This window comes from Haemaphysalis longicornis, unplaced genomic scaffold (genome assembly GCF_048455015.1).
Source record: "Haemaphysalis longicornis isolate Haplotype H1 unplaced genomic scaffold, Haemaphysalis longicornis Haplotype H1 scaffold_2, whole genome shotgun sequence".
NCBI lineage: Eukaryota > Metazoa > Arthropoda > Arachnida > Ixodida > Ixodidae > Haemaphysalis > Haemaphysalis longicornis.
Genome location: NW_027526295.1, coordinates 224,417,339 through 224,435,601, shown reverse-complemented (window position 1 = coordinate 224,435,601; position 18,263 = coordinate 224,417,339). Strand labels below are relative to the sequence as shown.

Here is an 18,263-nt window from a genome sequence, read left to right as displayed (position 1 = left end):
AATTTTTTAATCACACTATTTCTTTTGCTCCTGCGTGTCCACTGCTCATACTTAATATCACTATTCCTCTGCTCGATGATATTTTACACGTATTCAGAAGAATCGTCATTGGACTCACGCGAGAGGATTTGACTGGTGCTCAGAGTTTGCCGCGCTACACAACAGTTTCGATGGCAGTGCACCGGTATGGTCCAGCGCTCCGTCGCTATGTTGAAGTGACACTGCTGTCACCGAGTACGGCTTTCGTACCGTCAGAAGTAACCTTTCGCAGTGAAACCATTGCCATATATAAAGTCGGTTTTAAATGTAATTGAGCGTTTTTTTTTTTTTCACAAATTGTAAATCGCTTTCAAAATGTTTGCTTTCAGAATTGCTGAGATGCAGAATATAAAGTCATTTACTCGCGCTACAATATTTTAAGTTTAAGGAAAATAGATTGCACGATACACATGTAAAAAATAGTTCATGTTAACTCTGTATTCTGTCATCAGCATTCATTTTTATGGAAGTTGCGTAAAGGCACTGGGAGAAGGGTACAAACGTTCGTGTCTCGAAGGCATTGAAAAGCACCGAATGACCTTGCTGCGAACATTTGACTCGGTGGACAGTTAAACAGAATGTCGCTGAAAAATGTAGCTGAGCAGCATAAATTCGCGTTTGAGTCGAACAGTGTTCGATTCGAAGGAATTCGAGATGCCATCGGAGCAAAGACGTTTCTTTTTTTTTCCCTGGATGACTGCTCGGTCCTTCATAATTTTGTCTTTCTGTTTCTCCTTCATAGTAGGTACAGAGTCGGCCCTGCAACGACAGTTTTGCGTAGGTATGCAAGCGAATGTAGAGCGAAAATCAGTACACGTCGACGGCGAAGCCTGCCTTGAAGGCCCGTTACCAGGACGTTGCCTCCACTTGACCCGCTGACGGTTTCACCCCATGGCATCCCCCAATGCTTGGCACCAGCTTAGTGCCAGTAATGATGGGGATTGATTTCAAGTGGCCCCGGTTCTCTGATTTCACTAAAAGTCATTGCAGTCGTTAGTCGTGGCAGCAGCTAAACTGAGACACCTTACGACATCGAATTGCAAAAAAAAAAAAAACTACCGATGAGAAAAGAAAAAAAACTTAAACCATTTTGATTTTTATCTCTAACCAACAAAGATCCATTTTGAGGGGGTATTGAGAGATTGAGGATTCAGTAGCTCATGAAAGCCGTTGTGTAAGCAAAATAAGCTATTTTCCAACCAATACACATCGCTCTGTCTCCACTGTTCTCAACCTGCACCCTATACTTTATGATGTGGGAGTGCCAGCAGACTAAAACGCCATTTCAATCCATAACCTCTCTTTCAGACAGGGGACGGCTTCTCTGACCATCCGCATACGGACATGCAGTACACCTCAGTGACGAGGGCGAGGACTGCCGACAGAAGCCAGGGTACGTAACGCCTTCCATACGGCGGAGCCGGTAACAACAGTCTCTTGCTCGTTCAAATAAAGGTTTACTCAATCAATCAATTGTTCTCTTTCATGGCAGCCATGCTTTGCAAACACAATGCCGGTGAAACGAAGGTGGTGCACAATCGCTGCGTAGAACGAAGAACTGTTCCACTTCCTCAATGGGGCGGAGGTGTGGCGTGTTGACACAACACAAATCTGCTCCCGCCATGATAGCGGCGGAGCGGTTTCATTCATCATTAGCGTCCGTTTATCTCCTTCGCTCGACACAAGCGGGGAATTCTCCGTCCGCGGCAGATACAGCGCCAAGCTTTTTTTCCTTCCTGGAGCGAATTAGCGAGGCCCTGAAAAAGGGGGTCCACTCGCGGCCAGCTGCCAACGACCGGGTTGCTCGCGCGGTTTGTTCCGCTGCGCCGCTCTAAATCAAGAGTGCTCCTTGGCGCTGGGCACACCGGATTATTGCCGAACGGTTCACGAGGTGCAGACATTACCGAGTGAAATTGTCTACACAAAAATGGCCGTCACCCGATCAAAAGGTATCGGTGCGAGAGGAAGCCCAAAGAGAAAAAGGTACTTCCGGTGCAGAGTTAAGCGAGGAAGGAGAGGTCAGGCCAGTTGCTTGATTGCTTTGTTGGTTGATTGCAGGTTTTAATTACCGGGCGTGGTGTACCGGCAGGTGCTCCCACGATGAGCGCATTTTCAACGCTATGCGTGAGAAATCACCACGAATCACCGTGACTTGTGTCTCCTTGAAAAGCTCGAGGACCAGGCAATGTCGCTGTCCTTTAGGGAATAAGCACGCCACTTGTTCCTATCGTTTCTGACAGGCGTCTTTCACGGATCACGTCACGATCAGAAGCCAATCTTTTTTTTTCGGAAGTTTCCTCCGCAGTATTAAACGACGAAGACGAGTGTGGTTTAATGTACTGGAACAGCTTGTTCTCTGTGGCAAAGTCTATGAAGCGGCAGTCAGACGAAGACGACCGAAAAAGGTTGTACTCGGGGGTCGGCTTGAATACCACCCCACATTGTTTAACACTGTTTAACAGTAGCTGCGGGCGTGCTGCGTGCCAGGGCAAGTCCACAGAAGATGGCGAATATCTGAGGTCGACGCCGATGTGGAGCAATGTGGAAAAGTAGGATCCTGATAGCGTCCAGCTGGTGTTATTATGAGTGCGTATTCTTGTTTATGGACACGCGTCAAGCGAAAACAAAGTCGAAAGGTTGTAATTTGTTTTATTCTGAAGGGCTACAAAGTTCTGTTCTCAGGAGCCGCAAAGCGATACAAATAAATTACTAGGCATATTACTTAGGTATTGGAATTGCCTTTTATTAGATAGCCCTTGTGTTAGATAGCACCATGTGTCATCTGTGCATGAGCATGGGTCCGGTGCAGCATCGGCATGTATTTTTGGAGTTACTGTTTCCCCTAGCTGCAATAACTACAAGCAATGACGAAATTTTCTTTTGCCTCCTAGTCATGAAAGTGGGGAAAGAAACTGGCTACACTGGCTACACTGTGAGCCAGGTGCTCAGCAGTGAATGGTGCGGAACGTCATGTAGTGACGCATGGACGAGAGACGTCTGTGCTGACTGCGCAAGAAGTCGTAGCGTTATTAACATCGTGGGCTGCACTGGGCACAATCCACTTGGTTACACCCTCTTGGGTGGTAAGTGTATCATCAGCTAAGGATTCACCCCCAGAGACCGCAGGAGGTCTTGCCCAGGCAGATAGGCCTATGGCTCTGCAGACGAGGGTCACCCAACCATCGCAGAGAAAGGTACACCACCCGTGCGTTCGTGGCGACGTCGTTATGAGCCAACGGGGTGGAGCAGCTATTGCTCACGGCCACAGCAGCTCGTGGAAGGCCACCAGCCACATATTGTACCTCTGTGGCGTCCATGATGTGCTCCCACTAGACATCATCAGGGTTGGGGGATGATGTCACCCATGCCAAAGCTTATCGCCTTAAGTTTCCACACAATCCTCGGTTGTGCGACGACCTAAGTTGCGGTAGACGTTACAACGTCGTGTACGACAGTCGCAGCCACACCTAAGGTTCTTGGTTGCTGACTTCGTTTCCGCGTTTGTTAATACTTCGTTGTTTCTGCTGTCAACCGCTTAGAATTATTGACGCAGAAATGGGGCGCTTTGGATGGTGACCGGTGTACACTCCTTCGAGGTGGGGTGGTCCCGGTGTCGGGTCTGCGAAGAAACATCCAGGTCTTTCTTTTTCCTTAAAGTATTGAAGAAAATCTCGCCATAGCAGAAGTACATCCAATGGCCCGACCTGCGACGGCGGGTCGATCCGTTCTTGCAGGGTGCCAGGTCGATGTCCGCCGAGGGATTGCAGTGGTCTTTCTCGGACCGCGGTAAGAACAAAGCGACTCCACGGGATATGTTCCGTCGTGCTTCTTGCGGGGTATAACGGACCTTGTACGGACATTTATTAGCGCGGGTTTACGAGGTGCCACCATGCTGATGACAGAACCTGACCAGACCAGTCTGGGCTCGGTGTAAACGTTCCGCTTTCATTCAACCAACCCCTCACACCGATTTGCCATAATCTCGATTCTGGATGTCTTGGTGCAACAGATAGCATAAGAGGGCTCCCATCCGGGAGACTGCTGTTGGCAGCTGAAGCAGGAAGTTGGGCAAGTTGTATGCCAAAAAAGGCTTTAGTCGTGCTTGCGAAAATCGAACAGTACTAAGTGAAGAAGTGACTAATCACGCTAGTTGTGTGTTTCGTCTCTTCTTCACTCAGTACTATTCGATGTTCGCGTTCCTGTTGGCAGGTCGGCGATACACAGGTCACGGGTTGGGAATGAAAAAAAATGGTTCCATTGTCTGAGGGGCTCTGGTTACCAACGTTAAGCGCAGGCCACACTTTCACAGACATACATACACAATGAAGACAGCCGCAATTGTTGCTCAAATCAAAATGAAATGTATCGGGTGCGTGATACCAGGCATGTACGCGGGTTCTCAATTCACTCAGTGGGCATATGCCTATCTTTACGTTCTTTCTCTCCTAACATTTCCACATTCCTATTCCAACGTAATGCTTTCCTGTTCCGCTTTTGCCCACCGTGCATACACGGTACCGTATATAGGCTCTACCGCACCCATAAGCGCACCCAGTTATAAAAGCGACGCCTAGAGCCCAGTAGTTTCTCATCATTCAAGAGGGTGCCGACCCCAATCTCCCCACGATCTGCAAGAACATTGTGGCGTTCTTACGCATGCATTTGCACTCATCAGTATAAGCTAAACGTTCCTCACAATTACACCTTCCATTACCCCGCGTAACCATATAAATCTCACGGCGGGCGCTTTAAAGGCTCGGGTGGCGGGCGGAGGGGGGTCAGCTTCAAAACTTCGCTCTCTCGCCCCTCGACGTGTCAAGCGGCCGCAGTGGGCAGCGCGCAAAGGCGGCAGGAGTGGCAGCCACGGCGTCGACGGCGGCCTACGCCGTTCCCTCTCGCCGGCAAGGCGCGTCACGATGCCGCGTCGCCTTTGGCAGGCCGACGCCGGCGGCCATCCGACACCGGAAGAGGAAAATTCGGTGCCCACGCCAAGCAGCGAGCCCCTCGGCAGCGCCATGTGAAAATGGGAATTGTTCCCTTTCGGATATTGATGGCCGCAGAAGCCTTGAACGGAGCGTGTAATTATTATGCGCATTTACGGGGCGCACTTTTCCCAAAGGCGCACGTGCATTCCGCGTGGCATAATAGGAGCGAGCGTAAGTGCAAAGACAAATAGAAAAAAAGAGAGTAAGAAAAAAGTGGGTGATAGGTGGGCACCACGCAGGGTCGTTCGACTGATGGCGTTAATGTCTTCTCTTCGATGGCAATAAACGCTCCAGTCATCACATGACGTGCGCGGGCTTTAGAGACGAGAAGGGAGACTCAATGCCGTCCGGGCGACCAAAGGCGCTAATACGAGCAAGGAAGCGTTCGCGAGGGGTATAGTAAACCACGTACTTTGCCACGGGTAGAAATTGATCACGCGACCTTCCGAAAGCGTATCAACGACTGCACGCGGACGTGGAGCTCATGGTTGATGACCAGGAAGTGCGCCGATCATAGCGTAGTCCCCAAGGATGGCTTGAGTGTACAGAAAAGATAGACTGGGTACTTGGAGCCCTCTAGGCTGTAACTTGGCTCCATTTGTCTAAGCAGTGGATATGGTCCAGGTGATTCATGCGGGGAAGACTTCGCCCGTTTTTCGTCGCAAAGGAGGCAGGGCTCATCAGCTGCGTGCAACCACGATTCTCGGCGGCCTTGCTACGCAGAGAAGATCCATGGGACACGGGCCTTCTCCGTCATCAACGCACGAGGCGATGAAGGCTCTGTATGAACGAGAGACTTGCATGGAAAAAATAGCGTTCACTGCACATGAACTTCTAATACAATAGTTCTCCGCATCTGTCCTATACCACTAGCATATATGTTCTTAAATTGGAGGATTTCGCACTAACATAGGTTGTATTTGTGAAAATTAAAACTACTTCAGGGTCTGTTTGTTGCATTTGAAGCACCGGATGCCTATTTATTCTGAACACACATAAAAAATAAACCTGGTAATGCAGAAACATAACTGTCTAATCTGTGAAGCCTAAAGAGCTCACGCTCAAGTCCATTCAGTCCTAAAAAATGAAAAGACATACGTACACTGAGGAATTTTCTAACAGTAGAAAACAGCCGCCTACGCGTGATAACAGCACGTGCGAAAAGGAGTCGTACATGTAACGCATTAAAATCGCTTTTCTTGGGAGCGGCGGTCGGGCTCCTGGGTCACCGTGACAGCTTTCCCGCAATGCTGTGCTTGTCGGAATCACATGGTAACGCGGCTGCTTTTAGCCACTGTCGCCTGTATAACGACGTACCTACGTGCGAAACCCTAACCTTGGAAGAAATCGTGGCGGAATCACACTATGAAGCAGCGACGGCGCTGGAAGAAGCCTCAGAGAAAGATGGCGGTGACGACGGGAATGAAGAGGGGCGTCTCCGGCGGCCACACACGCTCAGGTCATAGTCTGCTTGTAAGCGGTGTAGGACAATCCCAGGGTGGACAACAGTCTGCAACGTTTATAAAAGGAGCTCTCTCTCTCAAAGGTCTGCTGCATGCGCCAGCAGAGGTTGACAGACCCATGAATAAAGGCGATTAAGTGCTCGTGTTCGTCTCTAGACTGCCTTTTTACTGCGGCAGGTCATACGTTTTTCGGTATTGTACGCTTCTCCATCGTACTTTTTTTAAACGTATCAACGAGGTTCTACTGCACATATACTGTCATTTCAAGGAGAATTGGGAAGGGGAACAAAGCACCGTGTGTACCAACATCCAACAAGATTACACGCCATCATCCTACTCTTTATGATCCTGTACGTACTCATTGCCAAGTCCCAGGCACACTCTACCATATTGTATGGGAATGCCAACTGAACCCAGACCTTTCCCCCATCCCCAACCCGTCACGCCAGCAGTGGGAGAGTACGCTGGCTAGCTCCTGCCTTGAAACGCAGCTTTTGCGAGGGCGAAGACAGCCGCCCGTACAAATGGAGTCTGGGACTGAAGACTCCGACCACAAATATGCTCACTTCAACTGTGGTTAAAGTCTCTCTCTCTCTCTCTCTCTCTCTCTCTCTCTCTCTCTCTCTCTCTCTCTCTCTCTCTCTCTCTCTCTCTCTCTCTCTCTCTCTCTCTCTCTCTCTCTCTCTCTCTCTCTCTCTCTCTCTCTCTCTCTCTCTCTCCAAGGAAGATGAAGCGGGGTGTGGCGCATAAGCGCGCTCGATGTGTCATGACCAACTTTTAATTACATTACACCACTTTCCAACATCGTTCGGCTCACTTGTGTTGCTAACAAGGAACATGTTGCGTCGAGGTTGCAGCGCCAACCCCATCCTGGACCTCAGTTCCCGACGCCTCTGCCTGGACACAATCGTAGAAAGTACACGGGCCGTACCGGCAGGCCTCAGCCCCTCCGCGATTAGAACTCGACCGTGTGATAAGGTGTTTGCACCTGGCCAGTTTCTTTTCAAAGAGCAGAACACATGTGGAGAAATAGAAAAAAAAACCTAGTTAAGGCAGGATACATCTTTCGCGAACGGACAAAAATGTGAGGTTTTGCTATTGCAATGTTCGTTTAAACATAGGGCATTGGCCGCTGAAATTTCATGCTCAGTGAACGCGGGAGTCTTCTGGTGTGGGGACATCTTTGACATGCGGCTGCATGGAATACTTTATGTCGAGAGCTTTCATTTAAAACATTTAAAGCAGAACTATCGAATAGTGTCGAAATGCCTCCACAACCTAAAAAACACATAGTTTTTGTAAGAAAATTGTGGCGCATTGTGTTTTCGTTATTAGTGACCTAATCTAGAGCAGCTACTGAGCGCTCAAACTAACTTGACATATTTGAAGCAAGGCAAAGAAGCAACTGCATAAATTGTTTTTCTGCGTTGATACAAGTTGTAGCTCAAAAAAAAAAAAAAAGCTGACATGAAAATGCGGGGCATTTCGCTTCCAGTAATGTCAATAATTCTGTTCTACAAACTTTTAAAAAAGTTTGCACGCGTATAATACACTGAAAGCTCGTTAAAGGGGCCATTAAGACGAAATACAAGTTTGTTTTATTCGAAAGATTACGTGTTTTTTAGTGCTCTCAGCACTTGTCCGGCGGAAAACCATGCTTTATTCACTGAGGAATTACATAATTTAAGCCAACACTTCAATTCTTCCGCTAAATCGTGTGTTTCCTGATGTCTGCGATGATGTTTCCTGGGCAGGTATTTCAAACGAATGTTAAGTATGTCGACTATGATGGTAGACTATGATGCTGAACTGACCGGCGACATGCATGATGCCACTATGTCGACTATGTCGCCTATGTCAACTATGATGCTGAACTGACCGGCGACAACGCTATCATAAATATCAATGAAGTCAGCAATGTGAACTTAGGAGGGGAGCAGATCAACGAATGTCCCATCATCGTCCTCCCCTTCCAGCGCTGCAGCAGACTTCGGGCTTTCACGTGTTTCGGTCCGAACAAATCAGCTGTGCTTGAAACAGTGGGCCACAAATTTTAAAGGCGCACTCGCCTACACGTACTATAGAATATTTGTCGCAATAACTGCAGGGGAGCGAAGGATGGCACGTTCCGGCTCGCGTTTCGAGAAGACGCTGGTCGGAATTAGACGGTGCGCGCGTCAATTCGCACCGAAATAGGGAAGGTCCATGGACGATAAAACAATGTGGACTTTTGAGGACAGGGAGTAGGAACACCAAATTATCCGAATTCCCCAATTAACGGGGGCCAGAATAACGAGGTTTCACTGTAACACGTCCGAAATTTCGTACAAATTTCCAAAAAATAACGCGATTAGGTCTTTTTTTTTTTTTTTCTCATTACTATGATGCCGTCGGGTCACCCCAATAATACGCTGTACAACACATTGGTAACTATTATCAGGCTGTCCTTTTAGGGGTGAAGCCCCTTAGGGGCTGGGGCTGTAGGCGTCTGCTGTCGTCGTCGAAATCGTCGTCTCACGTAGTCACGGCATTAAAACACCGGGCCACTCGTTTACGCCTCGCGCTGGAGCGCTTCGTAACGCGTACTAAAAAAAAAAAAAGAACACCGCCACATTCATTTACACCTCGGGCTAGAAAGCTTCGTGCTTAAGGGACAAGATACTTTTACAGGAAAGCTGTATACCTCTACCCCCAACGGTTTCATCTCCACTGGCAAAAACACCAAAGCGCCAAGAATACACTTATACACTGCATGCTTCTCCCCTCCCAAGGCTTCACGTTAGTGGAGATGACCCGGGATTTTTTTTAGACACCCGACAGGTGAGACAAAAAAAAAAGCACGAGCTTTAACTAATTAATGAGAATTTGTGATCTCGTACTCATGTACTTGTAAGGATGCCGCATTTAAGCTTGTTTGTCTCAAGAAGAACCACAGGGGCTATAAAGTATGTCCCACCCAGTAAAAACGTGGGAGAAAAGGCATTTATATTTTGTGGGCCGCTGTTCGCTAATCGCTAGATCTATGCGATGCACTTACAGGCATGCTCGAAAGATGTTGTCGGGGAATCATTATGGCTCTGTTTCACTGTGGACTCTTTTGGATACTACTTATACTGCTATTGGACTACTATTCCACTCCTACTCCTACTATCGTACTCTTATCCTACATAAGCTTACGTTTAACTTCAACGGTTTACCTACAGAAGCTGACCTTCGACGATCGAAATTTCTTAAATTTCTTAAATTACAGTTGTAGTCTCATACTACAAATGTTTACGTTTATATATGTGGGTTACTGTAGTATCGTTGGGCAGGCCTATGTTCTTCAACTGCGTGATGAGCAAGTGCAATTTATTTTCAATTGCGCTAGCAATGTAACGTTAGAGCTTTCGGCTACAACTTGCACTTGTCCTACGCTTACGAACGTCAAGGCCGAACGGAGCCCTTAACGACGTACGCATACGGACTTCATCGGAATGTTTGAAAATCTTCGAAGTCCGTATTTCGCTGTCTTATTATTTTGCCACCACGAAAGCGCGACTCTTCAGGAAAACATGGATAGAAACTCCAGGCCTTGAACGCAGCCGCCGCACGCTCTCGGCGCAGTGCCGGATGTCTCGTGCTCTTTCCTAGACTTGAAACACATGCTTAGTTCAGAAGAACTTCTTGCTGGGCTAGTTGGTGAATAGATGTCATGATTTGAAGCGCAACAAGAACACACGGACGAAGAACAGAGTAGACGAGACAAGCGCCTGTCTCGTCTACTCTGTTCTTCGCCCGTGTGTTCTTGTTGCGCTTCAAATTATAACATGCTTAGTGACGAGATTGCGGCCATGCATTGCTAAAGCACGCGCAAGCCCGAGGTCAGAAATGAACGAGGAAGCATACAGCCAGGGAAGCCAGCGCCAACGCCAGGGAGACTGGCTTTAGCTATAGGGCAAGCCAGCCGGGAAGAGACCGGCCGTTGACACCGCGGCGAGCGGCTGCTAAGGTCCCGCCCAGCTGTCTTGTGGCCAAGAGGCGAAAGTATACAACAACCGAGGCAGCAGGGACAGGAGAAGGTTTTACGAAAAGAAAAGTGCCGGCTCTTTTACGTCGTAAAAGGATCACCGTGATGTAAGAGAGCGTGCGTCCCTCGCGAATGAAGATACATGCTTGTCGGTGGAACGGAGTAGAAGTACGATCAAAACATGTGTGCAGTCTCGAAGGCAGGCCTATATAGGTAAGCTGTATCGCGCGATCCGGAACGATTGCTCGATGCAGTAAACGCGTAGAGGTTCTTGTTTTACGCACACGTTTTAGGCCATTTCGCTGCCTTTTGTTTATGCGGGCAAAGTGCCATTGACCCAGTGAAACGCTTCCGGAACTACGCAAGTTCGCGTATTTGTAAGCCCCGAAGGTTGACATATACTTCGGGGCCTCCGTTTTCAGGCTCCATATTTCGTTTTATTCGGGGATAAAAACTGTGTTATTAACTGGGACGAATCATGCTTTTATTAACATATTTCGAGAATTGGGGTTTTGCTTCCACTAAGAAACAAATATGTGAGCGCTATTTTGTATCAAGATGGAAAAGGTGTTGACGTGGACAGTGCACGCCAAGAAAAGCGATAGCCATGCAAGAACAAGGTTTTTGGGCTTATTTAGTTTATGCATGTATATCGGAGAGGTGTCATATTGTGGCTGAGATCAAATTGCTTCGCAATATAAAGCAATGCAATGGGAAACTTTAAGCTGGCTGGAGTGATAGCGTGTACTAATTTCTTCTTACGGTCTGTACTTTTGTTTTGGGGATTCTACTTCAACATTCGAAGTCTACGCTCTTTTTGCAGCAAATTTTTTTGGCCTTCAATTAGACCACAAAAGGATTTTAAAGATGAAAAGAATCAGTATGATGCCACTTATGTCTGAACTAGGGACAATACTGTTCATTATCTAAAAATGCAATTTAACTTCTCAAGAAATAACTTAATTTCAGAGGACAGTCTCACTTCAGGGCCATATATGTTTAGATCGAAACAACAAATATTTGTGTAGAAAGCGGATTCAGCCCGACTTTTATAAATTAATTTCGAGGGTGAGGGGATATCTAGGAAAATAGTGTTTTACTAGAAACCGTAACGCCACCCATACACTTTTTGGACGTGCGAGCTTAGCGCTCTAGATTCAGGGCGACTTTACATGTAGCAATATTATCACCACAGAATGTACAGGAGCCGTCAAAAGCAATTGATACGTGGCCTCGTAAATTTACAGAAATTTCTTTTTCCGGAAACGGCCCGGCTGCATTGGTGTGCGTTCACAGGAAAAAAAAAGCTCCAGGTAAACCGGTAATCGCTGTCACAAAGCCAGTAAAACAAATATTCTCTGATATTCACAAATCCTTGTTCCAATTAAATATGACGGCACCTTTACACCATGAGCTTAGTTAAGGCCCTCAAGAACAGGGGAGATGCATAACCAGACGGAAAAAATTAGTAGTTGCGTAGCTCGGCTATGCCAGGATATACGTAGCGTGAGGTAAGGTTCAGCTGGTTATGCTTCGGTTTCCTGGTTGTCTAGGATTAGCTGATTGCCATGCTTACTGCTGCTAACACTATTTTGAATCCAATCCCATTTAATCCAATTCAATCCAGTCGCGGCGGCGGCGGCTCCGGCGCGCCAGCTGTGCGCCGTGAGACGTCACTGCTCCTCGCGCATGCGCAGCAGGGCTCTCCAGGAGCCAAACGAAACTGCTCAACCTCAAAAAAAAAAAAAACATTTGAAAAAAAATTATTCCCGTAACCTTAAGAAAGCCACTGTGAGCGACCGCACAATCGTAGCACGACTTCTGATCCAGGATTGTTTGCCTCTTACATTTTGCGGGCAGTTGAAAAGAGCGAGATCACAGATGCATGAAGTCAGGACTTGGGTCTGTTTTTATGCTTAAATAGGATGCAGAGCAACTTTCTCGGTTAACGACTCCTCCCGTTCTCCTCTCTTGTTTTTTTTTCTTTCTTCTTTTTCCGCGATGCATTCGCGCGTTCGCGACCGCGACTGCGCTTTTCTGGGCAGCGCTCCCACTCAGCGCTTCCAGCCACCTTGAATCGGGACCGTCGCAAGTGCCATATTCTGCGCATAAGTAGGCGTGTTTCGCGCTGCGTGTTTAGAAGGTGGTTTCCTGGTCGCCTCTCGAGCTTTATTTTCGCGGAAGCACTCGCAGTGGACCCAACGTGCGCGTCCATGTTAACGTGCCTCTATCTTTATCCTTTTTTGTTTCGCTTCCTGTTTTCCTCTCCTTGATTCTCCCTCTCTTTTTTCTCGTTCAGCTGAGGCTACATTTCGCCATAGGGGGAGAGAACTTTGTTATCAAGCAACGAAGGCTTACATGTTGTGCTAAATTTTGTTTTCTTACTTGAAATTAAAGCGTCGAGCAGACTGTGCTGCTCTGCTCTTTAAAATTAGGTCAACAACCATGCAGTTTGTAATTTTCTGTGAATTAATTTGAGTAGGAAAATGCGAAGCGTGTTTAATTAACGGGAGGGGGACTGCGTATGTCGATATCTATAGTTCCCGTCATAGCTAGGTTTATCTCGCGGTCATTCTCAAAATGAGTAAATTAAATATCAGCAGGGGCATAATTTGCACAATATTTCAAACCTTTTATTTCACATTTCTACAAACAATTTGATTGTTTACGAAACATGTATCGCGAGATCTTCCGGAGCACAGTGATACCGCGATATTAGCTTCGTGTCGACCGTCTCAGAATTAGCTTGTGGCGGAAATGAAGGTTGTTTTGTCCATGTCGTCAGACATAACAGAATGTGTATCTTAAAGCTACCGAAAGCAAGAACGTGTAAATGTTTCAAGCTGCAAAGTGCTCCGTTGTTCTTTTTTTTTTTTTCGGCAGAACTGTGTCCGCTGAAGATGAAAGCGAGCATCGAAAATAAGTCCGTCTTTGATCGAGTAAACTGTCCGGTAAGGGTTCAGGGCACTGGTGTCCGCACTTGTCCTAAGCAGCAGCGAGCGATACTCCCGTGCGAGCAGTGCGATCACAGGGCCGCGCGCGTGCGGCGAACTTCATGGTCTCACACCGGGCACCACCCTTGGAGCCACCGCATAGTTGAGCGGCCGATAACTGATAAGCAGTGGTGGCCAGAGGCGCCGGGCTGTGGGGAAGCGTGCGCCAGTGCAGCAGGCGGCGAGGTGGTCACAGCCGTGGGTAGAGAGGGGAAAAGAACAGCAGAAGGCGCAAAGGCGCGCCCGGGGCGACTCGGGGGCCCGTTAGTGGGCGCCCGGGAGCAAAAGCAAGAGGCCTTGTCGGGGGAGGGGGAGGGCCCAATGGTCCTCCGCCCGGAGTGCACGAGCAAGGCGCACGCGTCCTTGAAAAGGACAACCGCGCTCTCCGGCTCCCAGTTATGCACTCGTGCAGCGACCACGCCACGCCGCGTGAAGCGAGGGAGAGATTAGCGAAAGGGGCAGGACCCGCCAATTGTTCCATTTTGCTTCCAGATAGATTGGACGGCGGCCGGATTTTTCTCTTTCTTTCTTTTCGCGCGTTGCGGCCAGCGCTGTCCGAGTCGGCCCCCTCGCCCCTCGGCGTTCACTCTCCAAGGGTGTCTCTGGGCGAGGCCGGCCCCTAACTCTTCCGGCGGCCAGCGACGATAGGACAGACCTTCCGGTGATCTAGGTCAGGCCCCGCGCTTGGTATAAAATCCGCCGGACAGCCGACCAGAAGCACACTCGAATTCGTCAGCAGTTCGGAAACCATGTTCGCTCAGGTAGGAACAACATGCGTCCCTCCGCAACGGTTGCCTTTGTACGCCCAGTGGGAGCCGCAGGATACCGCCGCCGTCGCCTCCACCACCACCGCTTTCTTGGATGGATAAACGCGATCAACCACGGACTCGACGTCCCCCAATGCGTGCTCTAAAAATGCCGGGCTACGGTCCCTACGGGCTACGGTCAGCTGTGCCCTACCAAGCGCTCGACGCAGCCGGAACCCTAACTCGGGCCCCTTCGGGCTATTACGAGCCACGGCCCCGTTATTTGGCAGGGACCAAGGATACCTTAAATTAGCTCCCGTTTTCCCTCGCATCCCTAAGCGCCCCCGTATGGATACCTGCACAAGAAAAGTATAATAACCCCTACCTGCCAATAAGTCAACGCAATAGCCAGCGAGTAATTGTAATAGCTCGGCTAGAAATTACAGCAAGTGTCCTGCAAACAACAGAACTAAGGACTTGGCCCCTTTCTCCCGAACCGCCTTAATTTGCCATAGCTCCACATTTAAGGTTCCTCAAATTCCTCGCTTATCCCATGCGGCTTGATTATGTCACTATCCTAACGTCCGCCCCCATCTTTGCCCCGCAGCTGCTCGTCCTGGCTCTGGCTTCGGCCGCCTACGCCGGCTTCGCTGGCCCCGCCGTTGCCGTTGGCGGCTACGGCCACCTCGGCGGCTATGGCGGCTATGGCGGCTATGGCGGCTACGGCGGCGGCTATGGCGGCTATGGTGGATACGGCCACGGAGGCTACGGCCACGTCGCTGTTGCTGCTGCTGCCCCCGTCGTCAAGGCTGTCGCTGCCCCCGTCGTCGCCAAGCACGTCGTCCAGGACGTCTATGTAAGTGATACTTCCTACTACTAGCTGGGCGACTCACGTAGATGCAGACACACGTAGCCTTGTGGATACGCACAAGCAGGGTGAGCCTACAGCTTCAGAAGCCTAAGGCATGGCAGTTTTCTAAAGTATACAGCCTTCCTCTGATAAAGGAACGCCTGCACAGTCATTTCAGTGGACAGAGTTAAGTGTGGCTGGAGCCACCTGTTGGTACACCCAGGGAAGGTGCAGTATGGGGAACGCAAACACTTCTTATAGGCTTCTCAAGACGTAACGGTTAACACGACTCTAGACCTAACCAAGCTAAGCGGGGGAGGTGCATTCTGCCGCGGGGTGTTTCACACGCGCTGTCCTCCTCTTGTCTCCCTGGCGCAGGCTCCCCAGCCCTACAAGTTCGGCTACACCGTCCACGACGGACACGGCAACCACCAGAGCCGTCACGAGCAGGCTGATGCCCACAACAACCGTGTCGGATCCTACAGCTTCACCGATGCCTACGGCCGCCACCGTAGCGTGCACTACGTCGCCGACGGCCACGGCTTCCGTGCCTCCGTGAAGACCAACGAGCCCGGCACCGCCGCCTCCCACCCCGCTGCCGCCGTCTACCAGACCCCCCACGCCGTGAAGGCCGTCGCTGCCCCCGTGGCCGTCGCCGCTGCCCCCGCCTACCACGCCCCCGCCGTCGTCGCTGCCCCCGTCGCTAAGGTCGCCGTCGCTGCCGCCCCCGTCGCCTTCGGCTACGGCGGATACGGAGGTTACGGACACGGATACGGCCACGGCGGCTACGGCCACGGCTACGGCTACCACTAAATTATGTGTCATCTTGTTAGGACTATAACTATTATTTATGTGCCTTCTCCTCCTCCTTCGTTCGTCTCCCCTCCTGCCTCCGCCACCCGAGTGTGATGATGTGCGTTTGTCGCGGACTCTTTCCACCCACGTCTCTCCTCCACCTTCTTCCTTCCCGGAAACTGCAGATTGGACGCGCCCTTTGTTTCCCCTCTCCTCCCTGCCGCCTGAGCTGTCCTGTCCTCCCTGTGACCCTCGTCCCTGTCTCGGAGTCTGCCTCCCGAACTCCCCGTCCCCCTCCTCCTTCGGTATCAACGTCGCCGCACTGTTTGTCTCCACACGACTCTTCCCACGTCCTGACGACACGACTTCTTTTCCGGCTCCTCCTCCGACACCTTTGTCTTCCGTCTCGAAATTACCCTGCGGTGCTCCGTCACGTTGTTTGTATTATAAATCGCTTTACAAATAAAACATGTTGTCTGTTTATTTATGTTTTTGACTTCTGCCTCCTGTGCTTGTTCAGCCCCTCCAGCTGACTGGCTGCGAAGGGTTGCGAGGGACGCTTGGTAACCGAAAGGTTTGCGGGATGACAGCATGAACGCCAAGGTTCTACAACATTCAAAAGTACACTACCTCTCGCCCGCACAGCTGATGTCAGCGCTGCGCTGCAGAGCCCAGCGGTATTTCCTTCTGTACCAGGGGTACAGAAGCGGTCAGTGGAGGAACAGTCCTGCCAACTCAGAGCGAGCCCCAGTGAATGGGGCCATCGGCGCCTCAGTAATGGACCTCACAAAAAACAGCGCTAAGGGCGCTCTCTTCGCTTTGACGAGATATCTCGACTTTCATCAAGGAAACGTCAAGTGTATTTCCGGCGCCTATGACCGCACACTGCTGCTTGCGAGCCGAGAAGTAGCGAGGCGACCGAGGGCGAGCGGGCTAGCTGTACCGGCGGGTCTGCTTTTCTCGGCGGCCAAATGGTTCGCGTAACTCGGGGCACGGCGCTTTACTTCTTCCGACGCAACGATCGAGCAGGCGGACACTTGGCTGCGCGATAAGGCAGAACTGCGATAGGCGTCTCCGGAACCGGGAGAGCCATAAAGGAAACGACGACAGTCTGCGGTTGAGTAAGGCGCTTCGAGCCGCCGGACGGAAGAACGCTAACGGCGGCAGCTTGCCCACTCCCTCGTTCCCAGCGCTGCCCGGACGCGAGCTCTCGCGCGGCCACCTAATTAATCACCTGACCTGCAACGACGTAATTATCGCAAGTGGGAGTCAGCCGAGACGTGGAAGCCAGCCTTCGCGGCGCTCCGCTCCCTTCGCGAGCCACGTAACGATACACATTGATTTTACGAGGCCGCACCAATCACGCTCGACGCCGTTCATGTCAGCAGCAGCGAGCGACTCGAGAACGAGAGCGGTATGCGGACGGATAAGGAGAAAAAGAAAATAAACACGCGCTGGAACAAAGTTGATAGACAAAACAGCAGCGGCTCCGGTGGTTGATCCACATGTGCCACTCCGCTGTGTGCCGCGGCCACCGGCGACTAATTTGCCGGGGGTGAATTTTTGTTGTAATCAATGGTTGTGAGGCGTGCTCCGAATGACCAATGGCCGCCGGTGTTCCCGCATGCCGACAGCGTTTCGCGGCGCAACAGGGTGGTTACGCGCGGCCAGGTTGTGATTACGAATTAGAGCCGGTTGTTTTTTGGGCGTCCATTTCCTCCCGGCGGCTACTTGCGCCGGTCATGCTTACGGGAGAGTATACTCGAACTGCTAATAATGAAAATCAGGACCTCATTCGCGGTATATGGGAATCATTCGTCTCCCGCATTTTGCTACGGACTCATGCGCCAGCTGTTACTTTTATCATTTATTCATACTCTAAGCCTATTCAGAAGCTCATACAGCAGTGGTACAGTGCATTTTTTTTTACATGGCCACCTTTTTAAACCCAGCTTTACAAATGTGTTTCGCATAAGAGGGTTAATAATGGCAAAGTACATTTGTATTTCACATGTTTACACTCTTTCATTGATGATCAGAAATATACAATGTTTCCACTTTTCCAACAGATATGCCCACAGAACGCGTACCAACCACTTCCCTGGGCGATTTATTCCATGTTTCTATAGTTAGTGGACAACATGAACATTTGAAAGGGTTACTGCAAATAACGAAAGCCCTGATAGTACAGAATGGCTGGTTCTTCTTGAAGGACGAAAGGGTGACCGGGGGTAGGTATCTTTGCCTATATTTACACTGCCGTCATAAAGAAGATGGAGGAACTTTAAGGATGACATACGTCGACGGCATTTTAATGTTGGTTGGCTAGCTTGGTTGCGGAGGGCGGTTACGATATATCGTGCTGCGAGTATTTCGAGTGAAT

General features: G+C 49.9%; 1 protein-coding gene across 1 annotated transcript; it reads left to right on the top strand.

The window, feature by feature from the left end:
- Positions 1-13,631: 13,631 nt before the first annotated feature.
- Positions 13,632-16,363, top strand: LOC144167650 (uncharacterized). The gene is made up of 3 exons (XM_077696839.1): positions 13,632-14,250; positions 14,843-15,091; positions 15,464-16,363. The coding sequence occupies exons 1-3, from the start codon at positions 14,239-14,241 to the stop codon at positions 15,896-15,898; spliced, it is 696 nt and encodes a 231-aa protein (XP_077552965.1). The 5' UTR covers positions 13,632-14,238; the 3' UTR covers positions 15,899-16,363.
- The last annotated feature ends 1,900 nt before the right edge of the window (positions 16,364-18,263 follow it).